We start from the raw sequence: 18,652 nt of genomic DNA, 5'->3' as shown, positions 1-18,652 counted from the left end.
TTGTTTGTATGATGGCAGCCGGAGAGCATTGGACGGCGTTGGTTTGTTCTCTCTACTTTCTGCTCTGGGGTTCACGTGATCCTACGATTAGCGTACTGTGTGTGTAAAATAGTGCATAATTCGACGAGACTTTGGTTCTACTACATTCCGCGACTATAGCCTGTGAATCCTCGAAAATCGCAAAGGCCCTGTCTGAAGTCGTGTGACTGGTGGTTGATGTGCGCAGGCATTGTTGGCAGCGAAAGCCTCATGACGTCTTGACGTCGGGCCAACCGACACACGCGGGGCAGGAAGTTGTCGTCCCACTTCATGTTATTGCCCAGACCCTTACGGCGCCCGAAACCAACTTGTCACCCCCATCGCACCCTTCACGATCCCCAGCACACCCGCAATCACTTCCTTCAGTACATCCACGCCAACCTACACCCCTCTGCCGCCTCTCTAGATCCACCTCCTCCTTCCACCGTACACTTTCCACAGCCATGGCCGAAGAGGGAGCCGCTGTCCCGCCCCAGGCAAAGGGCTCCTGGTCCTCTTTCCTCAAGGTATGCACCCCTGTTCATTGCTAGTCATGTGTCCCCAATCATTGACCGTGTCTGCAGTCGATCGCCTCGTTCAATGGCGACCTCTCATCAATGACCGCACCCGCCTTCATCCTCTCCACAACTTCCCTCACCGAGTTCAGCGCCTACTGGGCTGAGATGCCCCGCCTCCTAGTCGCACCCGCCGCCGAACCGGACCCTCAGAAGCGCGCCATGCTCGTTCTCAAGTGGTTCCTTAGCACACTGAAGCAGCAATACGCCTCGCGCAACGAAAAGCTGGGCAGCGAGAAGAAACCCCTCAACCCCTTCTTGGGCGAGCTCTTTCTCGGCCGATGGGACGACGACGTGGGAGTCACGCAGCTCGTCAGCGAGCAAGTCTCCCACCACCCGCCCGTGACCGCCTACAGCATCTGGAACGAGAAGCACGGCGTGCGCCTGCAGGGCTACAACGCCCAGAAGGCCTCCTTCTCCCGCACTATCAACGTGCGCCAGGTCGGCCACGCCGTCCTGCACCTCGACGCCTACGACGAAGACTACCTCATCACCCTGCCCAGCCTGCACATCGAGGGCCTCATCACTGGCAGCCCCTACGTCGAGCTCAACAAGAGCAGCTACATCGTCGGCTCCTCCGGCTACACCAGCCGCATCGACTACAGCGGCAAGGGCTGGGTGTCCGGCGCGAAGAACACACTCGCGGCCAGCGTCTTCCCGCACGGCAAGGAGAAGAGCAAGAGCGACGTGCTGTACACCGCCGAGGGCTCGTGGACGGACAAGTTCGTGATCAAGAACGCCAAAAAGGAGACCGTCGAGTCCTACAACGCCAAGACCGAGCCCAAGACCGAGCTGCAGGTCGCGCCCGTCGACGACCAGGACCCGCTCGAGAGCCGCCGCGCCTGGCGCAAGGTCGCCGCCGCCATCCAGAAGGGCGACATGAACACCACCAGCGCCGAGAAGAGCATCATCGAGGAGTCGCAGCGCGCCATGCGCAAGCAGGAGGCGGCCGAGGGCAAGGAGTGGGAGCGCCGCTTTTTCACGCGCGCTAAGTCCCTGCCGACTTTTGAGCGCTTGGTCAAGGAGGTACCGTATGGGAGTCTGGAGATTGATCAGACGAATGGCGCGTGGGTGTTTGATCAGGAGAAGGCGAGCGCGGCCAAGCCGCCTTTTTCGGCGCTGAGCGAGAAGTTGCTGAAGGAGGGGCGGTAAGTGGGTTGGTGAATGGTGACTTGTATTCTCCTGCGGAATGGAGGGATTCCGTTGGTTGAGGGTTGTCTGTCCTGGAGATTTTCATGAGTTGCGACCATGATGTCGTACAGGCCAAGACAAGAAGCTTGATCGACAAGAACGTTGTGTGATAACGGCATGCATGAGGCAGGAGTCAGATACGAACTGGCATTGGTATAGGAACTATCCTTATGTCGCTTGCATGGAAGGGCTGGCAGCAAAACAGAGCCATGGATATAGCCTACAACCTATAAAAAATTAAACGCCCGCGACGCTAAATGAACAGTAGAAAAGAGAAAAAAAGACACGAGCAAGAAGGCCCAGCTCAAGAACTAATAATGCAGTCGACCGTCTCATCTCGTAGCTCGCATCTATCTACGGCTCCCAATCTCGCTACACTACCCAACCATACCCGCAACCCTCTCCCCCTCCTCCCTCCCCATCGCCGCAATCTCATCCAGCAACAGCACCGTCTCGGCCGGGTTCGCGATCCACGCCGTCGTGCTCGCCAGCCGCGCTTTGAAGTCGTTCGCGCCCGCGCTCAGGAACTGGTCGCCCACGTGCAGCGAGCGCCCGCCCTCGATCCCGCCGAAGTAGCGCTGGCACGCCATCACGCCCCAGGACTTGTCGCCGATGTCGACGAAGATGTCGTTGCCGCCTGTGGGGGGAGGGTTAGTGTGTTGGGAGTTTGGGGGAAGGGGGAGAGGGGTGGGAAGGCGACGTACCGTTGAATGCGCAGAAGGGGATGCGTTTGCCGGCTTCGGAGAGCTCCTAAAAGAAAGTGGTCAGCGGGCTACCGATGGGAACAAGGGGTCGAAGGTCGATGTACAAGGATCCTTTGAGTGACCAGCACAGTCTCCTCCAGCTGCTCGCGCGCCAGCTTGATGCCTTTGCTCGGGTAGATGCCCACGGCGCGCTCCTTGCGCAGCACCGACACGGGCAGCTGCATCGTGTGCACGCAGTCCTTCAGCGCCGCTTCCGCGACGTCCAGCAGCGCCTTGACGTTCTCCTCCGTCCAGCTCTGCATCTCCGGCAGCTGCCAGTCGGCCTTCGCCACGGGCGCCAGCCGGCACGCCTCGTCCGGCGTGTACGTGAAGAGGAAGTTGGCCTCGCCGCCCATGACGACGATGCGGTTGCGGGCTTGCTCGGCGAGGTCGCTGGCGGCGACGGCGTCGAGGAGGCCGTACAGCCGCTCGTAGTATTTGGGCGCTTCGGTGTAGCCCGCGGCGGTGACGATGCCGATGCGCGAGCCGTTGCGGAGGAGGTCGAGGATGCGCGGGATGACGGGGTTCTCGGGCGTGAGGGACTCGCCGTCGTCGTAGAGCGTGACGTCTCCGTCGAAGGTAACGAGCTCGAGTTTGCTGTTGCGTACTAGAGACATGGCCTGCGCGGTGTTGAGCACGAGGCGGATGTCGTTGAAACTGGGCGGGACGAAGCGGCGTGAGCTGATGCAACGCTTGCTGTCTTGGTAGTTGAAGGCGTCTTGCATTGGTAGAGGCGTAAAGAAGGAGCCTACGGAGGGAACGAGCAGTTTGAGCTTCGAGGCGTGCGCTGTGCCTGAGTTTTGGTGCGCAATGTGGTCGAGGATGAGCTCTTCGACGTCCTTCATGATCTGGGAGTAGCGCGTGTGGGCGTTGACGGCCATGGTGGCCACGTCTGGTCGTGAGTCTTCATGCACGGCAGTGGGTTGGGAGAGCAAGACGAAAGGCACGGCGAGGAGCCCTTTCACCCATTCGATCTATAGAGGTGTGAGACCCTGTACTGTAGGCTAATTTGATATATGAAAACGCGAGTACGTACGAGCTGATCACGACGGTGCGTCTATGGCTAGCGTCAGTATATTCGTCTCGATCATGAAGACGCTCAAGGACCGTGGAGGTAGACATTACCTTCAACGCATCTGTCGTTATCTGTCAGTCATGTGAAGGCATTGGCGCTGTGGAAAACATGGCATACACTCGACACGGTACCTGGTGGTCATTTTGCAGTGATTGAGTTGCAATTGGAGAGATTTGATACACTATCGTTCATGCACAGTGTGTAAGAACGCAGAGCAGTGTTCGCGGGTATGGTATACGTGGGGTCTTGCATGTGATGGTCGGGGCGGAGTTCGGCTTGTGACACGAGGGACAGGCGAAGCTCCAGCTCGCAAGCCACGCCAGGAACACGGCTTCCAGAACGCTGCAAGCTGCACGAGCTAGCGAAACACTCCACTTCACTTCGACTTTCCCACCAAGGTTGGTCACGAGAGTCGGCAAGCCACAATCAAACCACTATGGTGCCACTCTCCTTCCAGCCCTGGCCGCTGGACAAGCCCCAACCGCCCAACATCATCGACGTCCTCACGCGCGTGCAAGCCGAACGCGGCCAGCTCTTCCGCAACATCACCGAAGCCTCTCTGGCGGAAGAAATCGCCGCGGACGGCGCCCTGTCGCCCAGCCAAAACACCTCGTCCGACGGCGAGCAAGACGACGAGCCAGCCGACAACCAGCACCCGAAAGATGGCCAGCCCGTCTCGCGCGAGCAGCTGCAGCGCGCGAAGCTCGAGATGCTGCAGCAGGTCGGCGTCGCGCACAACGAGGTCATGATGGCGCTCGACTTCGTCGCGCTGCTGGAGTCCGAGCACGCGCCGCAGGCCCAGAACTCCATGTCGCAGGCGCTCAAGGACGGCGTGCCGCCCAAGACGCTGGGCACCGACGTCTGGGCGCGCATGCCCGCGGACGAGGCGAGGAGGACGCAGGACCAGGTGCTGGCGCGGAATGTCAAGATGAGGAGCCTGCAGCGCAGCGCGGACGATATCCTCGGGGCGGCGAGGAGGTTGGAGGACAATGTGCGTAGGGAGACGCAGTTCTGGGATCAGATGCTGTCGATTAGCGGGAAGGGCTGGAGTGTTTGTCGCGTTCCGAGGAGTAAGAGGCTCGGGGTGCGGTATGGCTTCAGCGAGAGCGCGGGGGAGTTCTCGTCGCGGAGTCTGGCTGCGCTGCACAGCAATGCGGACGGGAGCATTTCGTTGGAACGTGGGTTTGGGTCAAAGCCGAGAGGCTTGCGGGTCACGGTGGTACGGAATGGGAATGTTACTGGACGATCGTACTTGCCGGCTGTGTCAGATGATTCGGAAACGACTTTGGAGGCTAGGATACGGCACGCGAGGGACAGCATTTTCGACGAGGAGTTGTTCCGCGAAATGACACGCGAATGTCGGGCGATGGTATCTTTGGGCGTCACGATGCGAGGGCAAACTATTCGCTTGCCGACAGCGACGATGAACGAGTCCGCCTCCACCGAAGTACACTTGGATCTCGTGCCTCTGGAACAGGAGACTGGCGTCGAGGTCAACGCGTCGAATCCAGACGATGCCACAGCACAAGCTTTAGCATTAGGTTCTCGACTCATTCTTTCGCAAGCACACCGCGACAAGCTGAAGAGGCGATCAGAATTTCCAGCGCCCATGGCAGAGCGCGCGGAAGAGAAGCCCGTCATGTCTATCCTCAAACCACTCACATCTTTCTTACTGCACAAGAGCTCCCTTGACGCCGTCAACGCATACATCACCAAAGCAACCGAAATCATCAAGCTGGGCAAAATCGACATTACGGTCTCGCAGGCGGCTTTCCAGCTGCCAGAAAGCGCACAGATCACTAACGCAGAAGAGCTCGTTACAGCTCTCAACACGACATTCGCATCAACAGCACGCATCGAACTCAAACCTCCTGCCTCAGAAATCGCGACTGCCCTCACGATCGACGTGGAGACGTCTCTGGCGCAGACCCAAAGCATGAGCTCAACGTTCACACTTCACGTCCCAGACCAACGCTACCTCCACTTCGACACCATTGAAGACTTGGCCGAGACTACGGATGCTGCTCTCGCGAGTCTGCTGGCTGCCGCGCTGGGGTCGAGGGCTGAGCAGAATTGGGACCTGGATCCGAGGGAAGCTGTTCTGTCGTTTGAACCAGACGGTCGAGATGAAAAGCAGCTCGTCTGGATTGTGGTGGATAGCGGCGCGGGGCGATTGGTGTTGATGTCGAAGAAGGAGAAGCTGTTGTGGGAGGTTGGAGGGGAAGGGCCTGGGGTTGGATTTTGGAAGGGGTGGGAGAAGGTTGCGTAGGGGTTTGATTCAGGAGAGCAAAAACACATTCAACTTTTCAAAACAGAACGCCCAGGTAGGTGGAATCGACTCGTCCGTTCCTGTGCGAATGTTGCGATTTCTCAAGCAAAAATTGGTGGCTCTCGCTACCAATCTCCATGGGCGATCCGCATCTGTGGGAGCATGGACGAGCGTTAGCTACCCCGCCACGCCGGCCGCCATTGGAGTCACACAGCTTGAGCGTGAGGGCAGATACCTCTGGAGACGACAGGGCACCTATCCACGCGGTGAAAGTTTTCAATTGTGAGATCGCTATATTTGGCGGATCGCGCGGGATCGAGCGTACATGCCGCCTCATGCATTCAGCTTGCCGATGAATCGCCTGACCGACACGTTTTCTGCCATGACGTTCCGCTGCTATCACTGCACTAGCGCCGCAGAGGACCCAAGCCCGGGGGCCAATCCTCAGCCTGCCTGCAGCATCCCGCGCGTTGTTTCGCTTGGATGTGTACTGTGCTACGTTACTGAGGTGGTAATTGATGAGGCTCAATCAAATGCGCATGTAACCAAGAGGGGGATCTCCAGTAGATCTATCAATGTTAACAGCCCCAAACGGCTTATCCATTCACTAATGCCGCCGCGCCCCTCATCGCGTGGCCCCACGACTTCACAGACCAGTGACGTCTGAGCTCAGTGGAGCCCTTCGGCGAAAAAGTGCTTGTTGGGCCAGATGCCACCGATTGGTTTTGTCGCAGCCCTCGCCGGCGCCAGACAACACTCATCACCGCCCTCTGACCTACATACCACTCTTCCTCCGTGTGCCCCCTATACTCCTTCTGCACTCTCCCCTCCCCCATTCCCCCCTCAACCGTTCCCACGCCCGCGCCCAGCTGCACGCCCGCCACTGCAGCAAGCCCAATCCCACCCCGCGCTGCACGACCCAGCCGCGCGACGATCGCCAGCAGCTCGATTTATTATTTACGCCTCGCCCGCTTAGCTCTCCAACATGGCCGAAATCAACCTCGCACCGCCCATCATGCCTGACGGAAAGAAGAAGATTGCGGTCATGACCTCTGGCGGTGACGCGCCCGGCATGAACGGCGCCGTCAGAGCCGTCGTCAGGCAGACCATCGCCTCCGGCTGCACTGCTTTCGCTGTCTATGAGGGCTACCAAGGCCTCGTCGATGGCGGCGACATGATCAAAGAGATGAAGTGGGAGGACGTCCGTGGCTGGCTGTCCGAGGGCGGTACACTCATTGGTACTGCTCGCTGCATGGCCTTCCACGAGCGCAAGGGCCGTTTGACCGCCGCCAACAACATGATCGAGAAGGGCATCGACGCACTCGTTATCTGCGGTGGTGACGGCTCTCTCACTGGTGCCGACAGGTTCAGAGGCGAGTGGCCCAGCCTGGTGGACGAGCTTGTGTCCTCCGGCATGAGGACCGAGCAGGAGGTCAAGCCTTTCAGGCACCTGAACATTGTCGGCCTGGTCGGCAGCATTGACAATGATCTGAGCACAACCGACGCAACAATTGGTTGCTACAGCTCGCTGCAGCGTATTTGCCAGGCTATCGACTTTATCGACGCTACCGCCTTCTCCCACCAGCGTGCCTTCGTCATCGAGGTCATGGGCAGACACTGCGGTTGGCTCGCCCTCATGGCCGGTGTGTCCACTGGCGCCGACTTCGTCTTCCTCCCCGAGAACCCCCCTAGCGAGAACTGGCAAGAGGAGATGTGCTCCATTGTGGGCAAGCACAGAGAGCTTGGAAAGAGAAAGACCATCGTCGTTGTCGCTGAGGGTGCACACGACAGGGACCTCAACGCCATCTCGCCCAACATGGTCAAGGACCTGCTCTCGAACAAGGTCGGCCTTGACACCAGAGTCACCACTCTCGGCCACGTCCAGCGTGGTGGAACTGCTTGCGCCTACGACAGAATGCTCGCCACCCTGCAGGGTGTGGAGGCCGTCAAGGCCGTCCTCGAGGCTACCCCCGAGACTCCCTCGCCGGTTATCTGTATCGACGAGAACAAGATTGTTCGCAAGGGCCTGATTGAGGCCGTCCAGATTACCAAGGATGTGGCCAAGAAGATTGAGGCCAAGGACTTCGCTGGTGCCATGGCTGGCAGAGATGCTGAGTTCGGCGAGTACTGGCAAGCTTTCAACTACATGACTGCCACAAACAAGGATGACCACAAGCTTCCCAAGGAGAAGCAGATGCGCGTTGGTCTCATCCACGTCGGTGCACCTGCCGGTGGTATGAACGCTGCCACCAGAGCTGCGGTCGCTTACTGTCTGACCCGTGGCCACACCCCGGTCGCCCTGCACAATGGTTTCCCCGGCCTGATCAGGCACCACGATGACGAAATGAGCTCTGTCAGAGAAGTTCCTTGGCTGGAGGCTGAGAACTGGGCATCGAAGGGTGGTTCCGAGATCGGTACCAACCGTGGTCTGCCCTCTGAGGACATGGAGACCGTTGCCCACTGCTTCGGAAAGTACAAGCTCGACGCTCTCTGGGTTGTCGGTGGCTTCGAGGCTTTCACCGCCGTCTCCGAGCTCCGCAAGGCTCGCGCCCAGTACGACTCCCTCAAGATCCCCATGGTCGTCATCCCCGCCACTGTCTCCAACAACGTGCCCGGTACCGAATACTCCATTGGCTCGGACACCTGCCTTAACGCCCTCATCGATTACTGCGACGCCATCCGCCAGTCCGCCTCGGCGTCTCGCCGCAGAGTCTTCGTCGTCGAGACCCAGGGTGGCGCATCCGGGTACATCGCTACCGTCGCTGGCCTCTCGATCGGCGCCCTGGCCGTCTACACCCCCGAAGAAGGCATCCGCCTCAACACCCTCGTGGAGGATATCAAGCTGCTCAAGGACCAGTTCCAGAAAGACCAGGGCCACACGCGCAGCGGCAAGATCATCCTGCGCAACGAGAAGGCCTCCAAGACCTACAGCACGGAGACGATCGCCAACATCATCAAGGAGGAATCCGGCGGCAAGTTCGACTCCCGCTTCGCCGTGCCCGGCCACGTGCAGCAGGGCGGCACGCCCTCGCCCATGGACCGCGTGCGCGCCGTCCGCTTCGGCATCAAGGCCCTGCAGCACCTCGAGGAGCAGTTCGGCAGCTCCAAGGACCAGATCATGAGCAACCCGCTCTCCTCCGCCGTCATCGGCATCCGCGGCGCCCGCGTCAAGTTCTCGCCCATGGAGAAGATCGAGCGCGAGGAGACGGATTGGAAGGACCGCAGGCCCAAGAACGAGTTCTGGCTCGGCCTCACGAGCACCGTCGACACGCTCTCTGGTCGTCCGGCGCGCACGGGCGCGCTCGTGGGCAGCCCGGAGCTCGAGAGCAAGCCGAAGGCGTGAGTGAGTGAGTGAGTTCCCTTGCGGCTGCTAGAGAGGTTTTGATATACAAAGATAAGATCGATGGTTGGGGATATGGGAGTCGCGCGTAGTGGAGTTTCCTTTCGAGGCCTTTGTTTCCTTGGGTTTATGCTTGATGATCACGGATTGCACAGATGCGCTGGTGTAACGAGTAGTGAATACTGCTACGACATGGAATGAAAAACACTTTTTCTTCTCTTTCACATCCTTGACGATTTCGACTCGCACAGTCCCCGATAGCCAGTCGGCATGCTTCCGTTGTCCCTTCCTTTTATCAGTACAATCTTCTCCCCTTGCCAGAAAATGCATGTGCCCAATGAAATAGTTCGCCAGACGCCTTCGCTCGTAGAATGTTTCCCAAAACACAGCCTCTTCGGGCTGAGAATAGCCCGAGATGCTCTTCCCTGCCGCAGATATCACTCAGAGCACTCCGTCATGCTCGCCAGGCAACCTCTTAACCCGCTTCTGCTCCCAGTTGTCCAGATCCTTCGCCGCGAGTTTCTGTTGCAAAATAGTCAGCACATCTCCGCCGAGAAAACAACCCCCTCTACATCCCAAGCCAAACTCACATAATACTCCTCCTTCATGTCGATTCGCCGCCTGTCCTTCCCGATCCCCAGCTTCTCGTCCTCCGTCATCGTCTTCACTTTGCGGTCGTGCCGCTCGTACCGCAGCGCCGTCGCTGGCGTCAGGAAGAAGCTGCCCAGCAGCATTGTCGCGACGAAGGGCAGCCCGAAGAGCGCGAAGGGGTGTCGGGCGAGCGCGGCGCGGTAGCGGGCGGGAAGCGTGTTGTCGTAGCTTGCCGGGCGGTATTTTTTTGAGCTGAAGGTGGGCATTTTTTGGGGTTGGGGAGGGGTCGCGAGGACCGGTGTGAGAGGTCGGGAAGTATTGGTTTCGGCGTCAGTTGGTCGAGTGGTTGCTGAAGCCGGGAGTCTACATTCGTTCGGTCCTCGAGGCATCGACCGCGGAAGTCTGGATCTCGAAATGTGAGGTCACTGGGAGTCACGTGCTCGCGCGGGGATTCGGCGCGCGTTCGCGGTTTGACTTTATATCGAAGCCCGGATCAGGCGTCTCTGCATCGCCTCTGGAATATTGAAGATCTGATCGCAACCTTCTGGACGTGCACAAGAAGCGGCCAGGATGTCAAAAGCATGGCACGACCGGCCTCCACGCTCAACAGGGCGAACACCGACGGCGCAGCCGTGAGAGGCCCTCGAACTAATGGCGCTCATACGAATGGCGAAGCGCCGCCAACCTCGACTTTAGCAGCGCAAATCGTCCAGAACCAGACGACCACGCGAGCCAGCCAACACAGTGGCGAGAAAGCTACTTTTGCCGGACTTTTACATGAGATTCTGCACAATCCTACTGCTACGCCCGAGACCGATATTGGCGTCAATGTCCAACTTATCAGCGTCGTCGTTGAAGCAGGCTTATCTGTTCTTGCTCGGGATGATCCTTTTGCACTGCTGGATGTGCTAGTGCCGCAGGCGAAAGATAGTCTGGCTGTCGTCGAGGCTACGATCGTTAGGCAGGCTGATGTTCTTTTCGCCCCTGTCAGTCAAGACGGGCCGCCACTCGTGCTTTGGCTACTTGCTCGGCTCTTTGCGCTATGTGGACGCCCAAAGCTAGAGGGACTGCCCATCGACGGACTAATCGCCTCTGCTATCATTGCTCTGGAAAAATCTATCAGACTCTGGCGGTTTGCCGACGTGATCCGAGAACTCGTCCGAGATTGTGTCAATGATACCCTCGCCGCGCTGGAAGGTCATGGCACACCAGCTCAGGATCTTGCCATCACGCTGCCTCCCGCACGCTGGATATCGAAACTTTGGCCCGAGAGTGGAAATGCTATTGCGTTACCTCACGATTGCCAGACGCGGCTCCCGACAATCGAAGGTGCCTTCGGTCTCATCCTCGCATTGACCAATGTGGATTGCAATGCTCCGAGATGGCTGGAAGACGCCCAACTGAGAACCCAGCGGCTAGTGATGCAAATGCGCCCATCGCTGAACAAATCTGGCGCCTGGGAAAATATCGCTGCGACACTGATCACCCGCCTCAAGCAAGCACCTCTCTTGCAATTACTACGCTCATTTCTAGTGGACGCACAGCAGATCAAAATGCCACACAAGGTCCAGCTTGCTGCATCAGACGCACTGCTGAAAGTATTCCATCAGAACAGTGCGGCAACGGAATACTTGCTGCCTGCAGTTTTTGATCTAGGAGACTGTCACCGCTGCGACGAGCTTATCGATGAGCTCAAGGGTGTGCTCGGCGTCTGGATCGACCTTCTTCTCCCGCCAAACTCGATGCCAGGGCCGTTACAGCCGCTTGCTAGGGCACTGACCGATGATTGCTTTGTGACGACTAACACCTTTCTGTTGACTTGCCAAAGTCTAATGAATGCCAGAAAGGTTCCATCCGCCGAGGTCAGCTCACGCAAACGGCGCAAGGTCACGCCGGTAGATGGTGGCGATCGCGGTGAGCAGCTCCAGGAGAAATTTATGAAGCTCTTTGCGGCACACGATCTCTCTTCAATCCCTCGAAATGCACTTGAATCGTATGCTAGACTGGACATAAACAAGCAGGAAATCGTGTGGTCAATCATTGCGGAGCTTGCTACAATTGGTCAACATCAGGATATACTGCTGCCAACCATCGCACAATTGGTTGACTCTCCCGAGCTACAGAAGAGCAAGGTGCTACGTGTCATCTCAATGAGCACCGTCCAAGCGTGTCTCGCGCACACCACAGAGGCCTCTTTCCTTGATCTTGGCACTTCACGACCCGGGCAATATTGCTTGAGATCTTTGCAAAGCTCTTTGCGCGAGCTTCGGCTGGCTGCTGGCCGATGTCTGCCTGCCTTCCTTCGTAACGAGCTCCCTGCAGCATTGCTAGCGAGAAACAGGCAAATTGCTTTCCAGTGCCTTCGTACCCTGTCTGACCGGAATGTCACAAGCGAGCTGGAGACCTTGATCGCAGCTTGGGGCTCAGTGGCAATGATTAGCAGTGATGGGGAGCTGAACCTGGCTCTTTTGCAACTCGTCGATCTGCTTGGCCACACAAATCCCTTGGTCTGCGGTCTTGCGTTCTCTGAAATTGATGCTATTGCGCAGAATAAAGGTCTGACTGTTACGAAGCTCTTCACTCCGTACTGGCCCTCCATCGCCGTGTCTGCTGTCTTGGAAATGCAGATACGTCCACAGAAGATACAACAGCTTTGCGGTCTTCTAGGACTCAACGTAAACCAATTCTTGAACATGACCGAGCGACACACAATACCGGCGCTCGTCTTACACCGGAAGAGGGACATCGTGCAACGATTAGCGACAGCTAGAGGAAGGGATGCCTCAGTACACGACGTCTGTCTGCAGCCAACAGCTAACACAACAGCTATTTTGGCACTTCTGCTGTCGCAGCCCGTCCTGGAGGTCGAAGAGGCTGCTCTGCAGTGTTTGACAGCTGTCGCCCCAGCCTTCGAAGGGACCGACCTCGCCGCGCTTGTCAAGACCGATCCTACCCATCTCGCGTGTGAGTTGCTCAAGTTCATCGGCGAGCAGCCAGAAGACAAGAAATCGAGAGCATACCAGGCCTTCAACAACCTTGCAAATCTAGCTGAGAGGCAGCCTGGGCAACGTAAGGCCCATTCTAAGATCAACAAGACACTAGCCTCCTTCTTTGAAACGCATGTCCTCGGCATCATGACGAAATTCTCAGAGGTGCTTGCCTCAGCTCTAGATGTCCACACGACGGGGAGCAAAATCAAATGCCTTCGAGGCATATCCGAGATGATTCTCCTGGCCAAAGACGCTATCACGATTGCCCTTCCGCAAATCCGCGCGTGTCTGCAGTCTGCAGTCGAACGACCAGATCTGTGCGAGATAGCCTGGTCGGCATGGCTCTCTCTGCTTCCGGCTCTGGAAAGCGAAGATATCGCACTCATCGCTGATCAAACGTTCGCGCTCATCATCAAGTATTGGGACAAGTTTTCACCTGAGTTGCAGCAGCTCACCCACACCCGTATCGCCGAGATGATCAAGGATCACAACACAACGATCAATGAGATCGTCATGACACTGCCCTCTTTATCAGGTATACCTCTACTATCGAAGTTTGGCGCTGAAATTGAACGCCTACAGAGCCTGGAGACCCCCGAGGGCGAGTTCAAAGCCTTCTCAAAGCGGCTCAAGGGCGAGAGTCCGATTGTGGTTGCTCAAGCGTTGCGAGAGCTCGTTCCCTTTCTCGAGACTCACCAGGGCCTCATTCACGACGCTGCTGTCAGCGAACAGCCAGAACAGTGGCTTTCGGATCTCATGCGGTCATTGCTCGACGCTACTGCTGTCATGGCTAATCAGAGTGACGAGGCGGCGGACTTGTGCGGCAGGTGTCTCGGACTTGTGGGATGTCTCGACCCGAACCGCATCGACGCTTCCAAGCTCAAGAAGCCCCTGATGGTCATGTCCAATTTTGAGAAGGCCGGCGAGACTGTCGAGTGGGTGATTGTTCTTCTGGAAAACGTGCTCGTGAAGGCATTCAAATCTGTGAGCAATGCTCGTGCGCAAGGCTTTCTTGCATACGTGATGCAGGAGCTGCTGCGGTTTTGCGGTTTCACTGAAACCACTGCGCTCAGGCCGAGAGCGACGCAGGGGACCACAACCGTTCAGCGCTGGCAAGATATGCCTGAGCACGTCCGGACCACGCTCACTCCGTTCTTGACGTCGAGATACCATGTGACGAGCACAACTGCGATCACTCAGCCGAATCGGTCCTACCCTAGCTTTTCCCGTGAGACGGATCATTCGTCCTGGCTGAGAGGGTTGGTGTTCGACCTGATGTGGAAAGCCAAAGGCGACAATCCTCAGATGGTGTTCCCATTACTGGCTCGCATCATTCGTGGACACGACCTCACCATCGCGTCGTTCCTGTTACCATACGCCCTGACTAATGTCGTGCTCGGAGGCACCGTCTCTGAGACAAAAGGCATTCAGGACGAGATATCAGCCGTCTTGAAAGACCAGTCCACCAACGCTATAGAAGCAGAGACGATTCGTCTCTGCAGCGAGAGTGTCTTCAACACCTTGGATTACATGTCCATATGGCTGCGGGAGAAGAAGAAGTCCCTCGCGGACACGCGGGCCACCGCTTACCGGACTGGCCACTCACCAGATGACTTCAACGAAGTCAAGGATCAAGGTCAAATTGAGACGATCGAGCGGTTCCTCGCTGCGATTCCCGCGGATCTCGTTGCGACACGGGCTATGGAGTGCGGGACCTATGCTAGAGCCTTGTTCAACTGGGAACAGTACATCCGCCAATCACGACCATTGATCCCTGTGGCATCTACCGACTCCAACAGTGACGAGATGAATGATCGCCTAATAGACATCTACGCGCAGATCGATGAGCCAGACGGTTTGGAAGGCATCTCGGCGCACTTGACGATCCTGTCAGATGAACAGCAGGCCACGCTACATGCGAGGTCCGGCCGATGGACCGCGGCTCAAGCCTGGTATGAGCTGCAGCTGGCCGAGCAGCCACAGAACGAGGAATTGCAGACAAGCCTGTTGCAGTGTCTGCGCGAGACTGGACGCTACGCTCCGCTCTTACGATATGCTGACAGTTTCATGGCTGTTGGGCCGTCTATAGGACAATCCAGGTCCTCTCTCACGGTTCTCTTACCTTCGGCCGTTGAGGCTTGCTACATGACAGGAGACATGGCTAGTCTGACTAGACAGTTGGAATTAGCTGCAGAGGAGATGGCCGACGACTTCAATGTTGGCATTGGCAGGGCCATCAAAGCCAACAGTCTCGCCGGGCCAGAAGCTGTCGTGGAATGCGTCACTTCTATGCGGAAGTCTGTCGCTACGGGCATGTCTGCTGCCAGTGGAAGCTCGCTACATGGCTGTCACACTGAGCTGCGGCGTCTACACATCCTGAGCGAGATCGAAGCGCTCCGTTGCAAGGGAGACGAGACGCCTGATTCTATGAAAGAGCTTTTTGAACGGCTTGATAAACGACTCGGTGCTGTTGGCTCGTACATATCGGACAAGCAGAGCATCCTCGGCATACGGCGTGCCATGTTCCAATCTCACAAGACATTCGACCAGCGGCAAATGGGCGCTCTTTGGCTGACGACAGCCAGACTTGCTCGTAAAGCCGGCAACACCGAGGCCGCTTACAACGCAGTGCTACAGGCTTACGAGTATGGTGACAAAGCGGCCAAGCTCGAAGAAGCGCGCTTGCTTTGGCGTGATGGGCACAACAGGCAAGCCATTTCTGCCCTCGAGGGCGCTATCAAGTCGAAGGTGTTCGACGATGACACACAAGTTGTTGAGGCCGAGAGTGTGAATTCGAAAGGTGCCGCGCAGGAGGGACTGCCGCAGAACATGCTGCTGGCCAAGGCACATCTTCTCCTGGCCAAGTGGCTGGACGCTTCCGGTCAGACTCAGACCAAGGACATGACTGCGAAGTACCAGTACGCTGCAAAGACGTTCCAGCGTTGGGAGAAAGGACACTACTACCTCGGCAAACACTACAACAAGTTGCTCGATGTCGAGAAGATGCAGCCGAAGTCGAAGCAGAGCTCGCAATTGTTGTGTGGAGAACTCCCACGCCTGGTGTTGGAAAACCTGTTGCGGTCAGTACCGTTTGGCAACAAGTACTGGCACGAGACCATCCCGAAGATTCTGACTCTCTGGCTCGACCTTGGGCTCACGACCGTCAAACGTGATAAGAACGAAGGCCACGAGACCTTTGACAAGCGAGCCAGGGCGCTCGTGATGTGCAACAAGCAAGTGAGGAAGTACTTCGACAGGGTGCCTCCCTACATCTTCTACCAGGCCTTGCCTCAGATGCTGTCACGTATCAGCCACCCTCACCCGGAGGTCTGGAGGGAGCTGTCACAAGTCATCACGAAGATCGCGTCCACTTATCCCAGCCAGGCCCTGTGGAGCTTGCTTGCTGTTTCTCGAGCTTCAGATCGTGTGCGGCGCGAGAGAGCCGTTGAGGTCATCAACAAGCTCAAGGACCCGAAATCCAAATCGAAAGATACCAACGCCATGGATCTAAGGATGATGATTGCTTCGGGGCAGAGGCTTTCCGAGGGCCTGCTGCAGGCGTCCGAGGCGCCAGTGGAGCCTCGACAGTCGCACGCCAGCCTTTCGCGCGATCTCGGTTTCAACCATAAGCTGGCGCCCTGTAGTCTGGTCGTGCCGTTGGAGACGACGCTGACTGCCAGTATGCCAACCGGCGCTGACAGCATTCGCATTCGCAGCTACGCGCATAAGGCTTTTGCGCAAGACAAGATTACGATTCAGTCTTTTGAGGACAGCGTCCTGGTCCTAAGCTCGCTTCAGAGGCCCAAGAAAGTCATGGTCAGGGGATCTGATGGCAAATCTTATGGTCTGCTGTGTAAGCCGAAAGACGATCTCCGTAAAGATCAGCGTCTAATGGAATTCAACGGTGTCATCAACAGAGCTCTCAAGCGTGATGCCGAGGCGAGCAAGCGCCGCCTCTACATTAAGACATACGCGGTCACGCCTCTGAGCGAGGAGTCCGGTATCCTTGAGTGGGTGGAGGGCATCAAGCCTGTCAGAGACATCCTCCTGCAAATTTACTCGCGGAAGGGCATCAGGCCAAACTATGCCCAGATCAGAAACGACCTTAATGAGGCGTGCAAGAGATCGCCATCCGAGGGCGCGGAGATCTTCGCGTCGAAGGTGCAGAGCCAGTTTCCGGCGTGCTTGCACGAATGGTTCACCGAAGTCTATCCTGAGCCCGACGCCTGGTTCAACGCCCGCCTCCGCTACGCTCGCACAGCAGCCGTAATGTCCATGACCGGCCACGTGCTCGGCCTCGGCGACCGCCACGGTGAAAACATTCTCTTGCAAGAAAGCACCGGCGGCGTATTCCACGTCGATTTCAACTGCCTGTTCGATAAGGGCAGCACCTTCGAAAAGCCCGAGGTCGTCCCCTTCCGCCTCACGCACAACATGGTCGACGCCATGGGGCCCTATGGCTACGAAGGGCCTTTCCGCCGGTCGTCGGAACTGACGCTCACCCTGCTTAGGCAGAACAAGGACACGCTCAACACTATCCTCGAGACGTTCTTATACGACCCCACGACGGATTTCGTGGGCAAGAAGAAGAGGCACACCGAGGGCGTCCCTGAGACTCCGCAGGAGATCTTGGACAGCGTGGAGAGGAAGCTGCAGGGCTACTTCAAGAAGGAGACGGTGCCGCTGAGCGTGGAGGGTTACGTCGACGGCCTCATCCGCGACGCGGTCGACCCGTGGAACCTGTGCCAGATGTACATTGGTTGGTGCGCTTTCTTGTAGATTCGTTAATCAAAATTAATCATGTCATCACCACGATCGATGCACAGCGCTTTGCGGTGAGCACTTGGCCCGAGCAATGATCTCTGTGCAAGCCCTAGGCTGGGTGTGGGGGATCGGAGCGGTAGGGAGGTGAGGTGGTGTCCCAGAGACCAGGGACTCGTGCCCGCTGACTGACTGACTGTCTGCACGGCTTGGTCTTTACGGGTCCTCTCGCCTACACGCTTCAACCTGGAGATATGTACACCCGCGACAACTAAGCGCGGTGCACTATACATGTAGAACTCGAAACTTTCACCGTCTTCAGAGCCGAAGGCTTATCCCACGCAGCGGCTCGTCGGCCTACTCCTAATTTTCGCGTGCCGGCGCCGTTGGAGAGCGGCCTGCGCCGCCTACGTCACGCGTATGGACGTCTTGCGTCCGCAACGCGCGGACCTGCAGCGGCGCCAGGGGCAGAGCGAGCCGTCGGGCACTGATTGGTGCGTGATCTTGCCGTAGCTTGCCCCTGCTGTAGGCGAAGTGTGCGGCATGTTTCGTTGTTGGCGGGTGTCTCGAGAAGAGGTGTACAGGCGACTGTTGAGAGAGACTGACTTCTTGATCGACAATAAAGTTCGCAGACGCTGGATGTTTTTGCCAAATCCAGGGCGCGGGCTAGCAGCTGTCAGGCCGCGTTTCCCCTGCAGATCCAAAGATAGAAGGCTGGGGTTCGGCCCGTGGATCTGCTGCGAAAAGTTAGTCGGCGATCGGAGTGCCGAGGCCTGCCCTGTGAAGTTCGACCTTCACGGCCTTGTGAAGTAGTGAAAAGATGTATGGGAAACGAGTTTGTGTGGGTATATAGTATGCTCAATCGATACACACTCGTTCCCAGCAGAAAGCTCCGTTCACTAGCTGCTGGAACATTGCAGCTGCACCCATTAACTCAATCGTTCACTCGCCTGCTACATCGGCTATGCTTACCAGCCCGTGATCGAGCTCCACCTTTTTCACGACGAGCTGTTCCAGGGTTGCCTCGACACGTCAGTCCGCGCGCGAGCAAACGGCACCCACCGACCTTCACTCTACACACTAAACAACCGCCAATTCC

At 57.5% G+C, this 18,652-nt stretch overlaps 6 protein-coding genes across 6 annotated transcripts; 4 read left to right on the top strand and 2 right to left on the bottom strand.

The window, feature by feature from the left end:
• Positions 1 to 338: 338 nt before the first annotated feature.
• On the top strand, positions 339 to 2,126 carry WHR41_01973 (uncharacterized protein). The gene is made up of 2 exons (XM_069370579.1): positions 339 to 545; positions 603 to 2,126. Exons 1-2 carry the CDS (start codon positions 483 to 485, stop codon positions 1,743 to 1,745), a joined length of 1,206 nt encoding a protein of 401 aa, XP_069232236.1. The 5' UTR covers positions 339 to 482; the 3' UTR covers positions 1,746 to 2,126.
• A 35-nt stretch (positions 2,127 to 2,161) lies between these two features.
• WHR41_01972 (uncharacterized protein) lies at positions 2,162 to 3,408 on the bottom strand (the record flags this gene model as incomplete). The annotated part of the gene is made up of 3 exons (XM_069370578.1): positions 2,162 to 2,421; positions 2,489 to 2,534; positions 2,593 to 3,408. The coding sequence occupies 3 exons, from the start codon at positions 3,406 to 3,408 to the stop codon at positions 2,162 to 2,164; spliced, it is 1,122 nt and encodes a 373-aa protein (XP_069232306.1).
• A 630-nt stretch (positions 3,409 to 4,038) lies between these two features.
• med17 (Mediator of RNA polymerase II transcription subunit 17) lies at positions 4,039 to 5,871 on the top strand (the record flags this gene model as incomplete). Its single annotated transcript, XM_069370577.1, has 1 exon — positions 4,039 to 5,871. The coding sequence occupies one exon, from the start codon at positions 4,039 to 4,041 to the stop codon at positions 5,869 to 5,871; it is 1,833 nt and encodes a 610-aa protein (XP_069232234.1).
• Positions 5,872 to 6,856: 985 nt separating this feature from the next.
• Positions 6,857 to 9,214, top strand: WHR41_01970 (uncharacterized protein; the record flags this gene model as incomplete). The annotated part of the gene is made up of 1 exon (XM_069370576.1): positions 6,857 to 9,214. One exon carries the CDS (start codon positions 6,857 to 6,859, stop codon positions 9,212 to 9,214), a length of 2,358 nt encoding a protein of 785 aa, XP_069232235.1.
• A 157-nt stretch (positions 9,215 to 9,371) lies between these two features.
• Positions 9,372 to 10,213, bottom strand: WHR41_01969 (uncharacterized protein). Its single transcript, XM_069370575.1, has 2 exons — positions 9,802 to 10,213; positions 9,372 to 9,733 (listed from the first exon to the last, which is right to left on the bottom strand). The coding sequence occupies exons 1-2, from the start codon at positions 10,189 to 10,191 to the stop codon at positions 9,653 to 9,655; spliced, it is 471 nt and encodes a 156-aa protein (XP_069232485.1). The 5' UTR covers positions 10,192 to 10,213; the 3' UTR covers positions 9,372 to 9,652.
• Positions 10,214 to 10,383: 170 nt separating this feature from the next.
• WHR41_01968 (uncharacterized protein) lies at positions 10,384 to 17,571 on the top strand (the record flags this gene model as incomplete). The annotated part of the gene is made up of 1 exon (XM_069370574.1): positions 10,384 to 17,571. One exon carries the CDS (start codon positions 10,384 to 10,386, stop codon positions 17,569 to 17,571), a length of 7,188 nt encoding a protein of 2,395 aa, XP_069232484.1.
• Positions 17,572 to 18,652: the final 1,081 nt, after the last annotated feature.

Source organism: Cladosporium halotolerans (assembly GCF_011745625.1).
Source record: "Cladosporium halotolerans strain TM138-S3 chromosome Unknown Sca5, whole genome shotgun sequence".
NCBI lineage: Eukaryota > Fungi > Ascomycota > Dothideomycetes > Cladosporiales > Cladosporiaceae > Cladosporium > Cladosporium halotolerans.
Note: the sequence above shows the minus strand (reverse complement) of the source record. Positions and strands in the feature narration are given on the sequence as shown.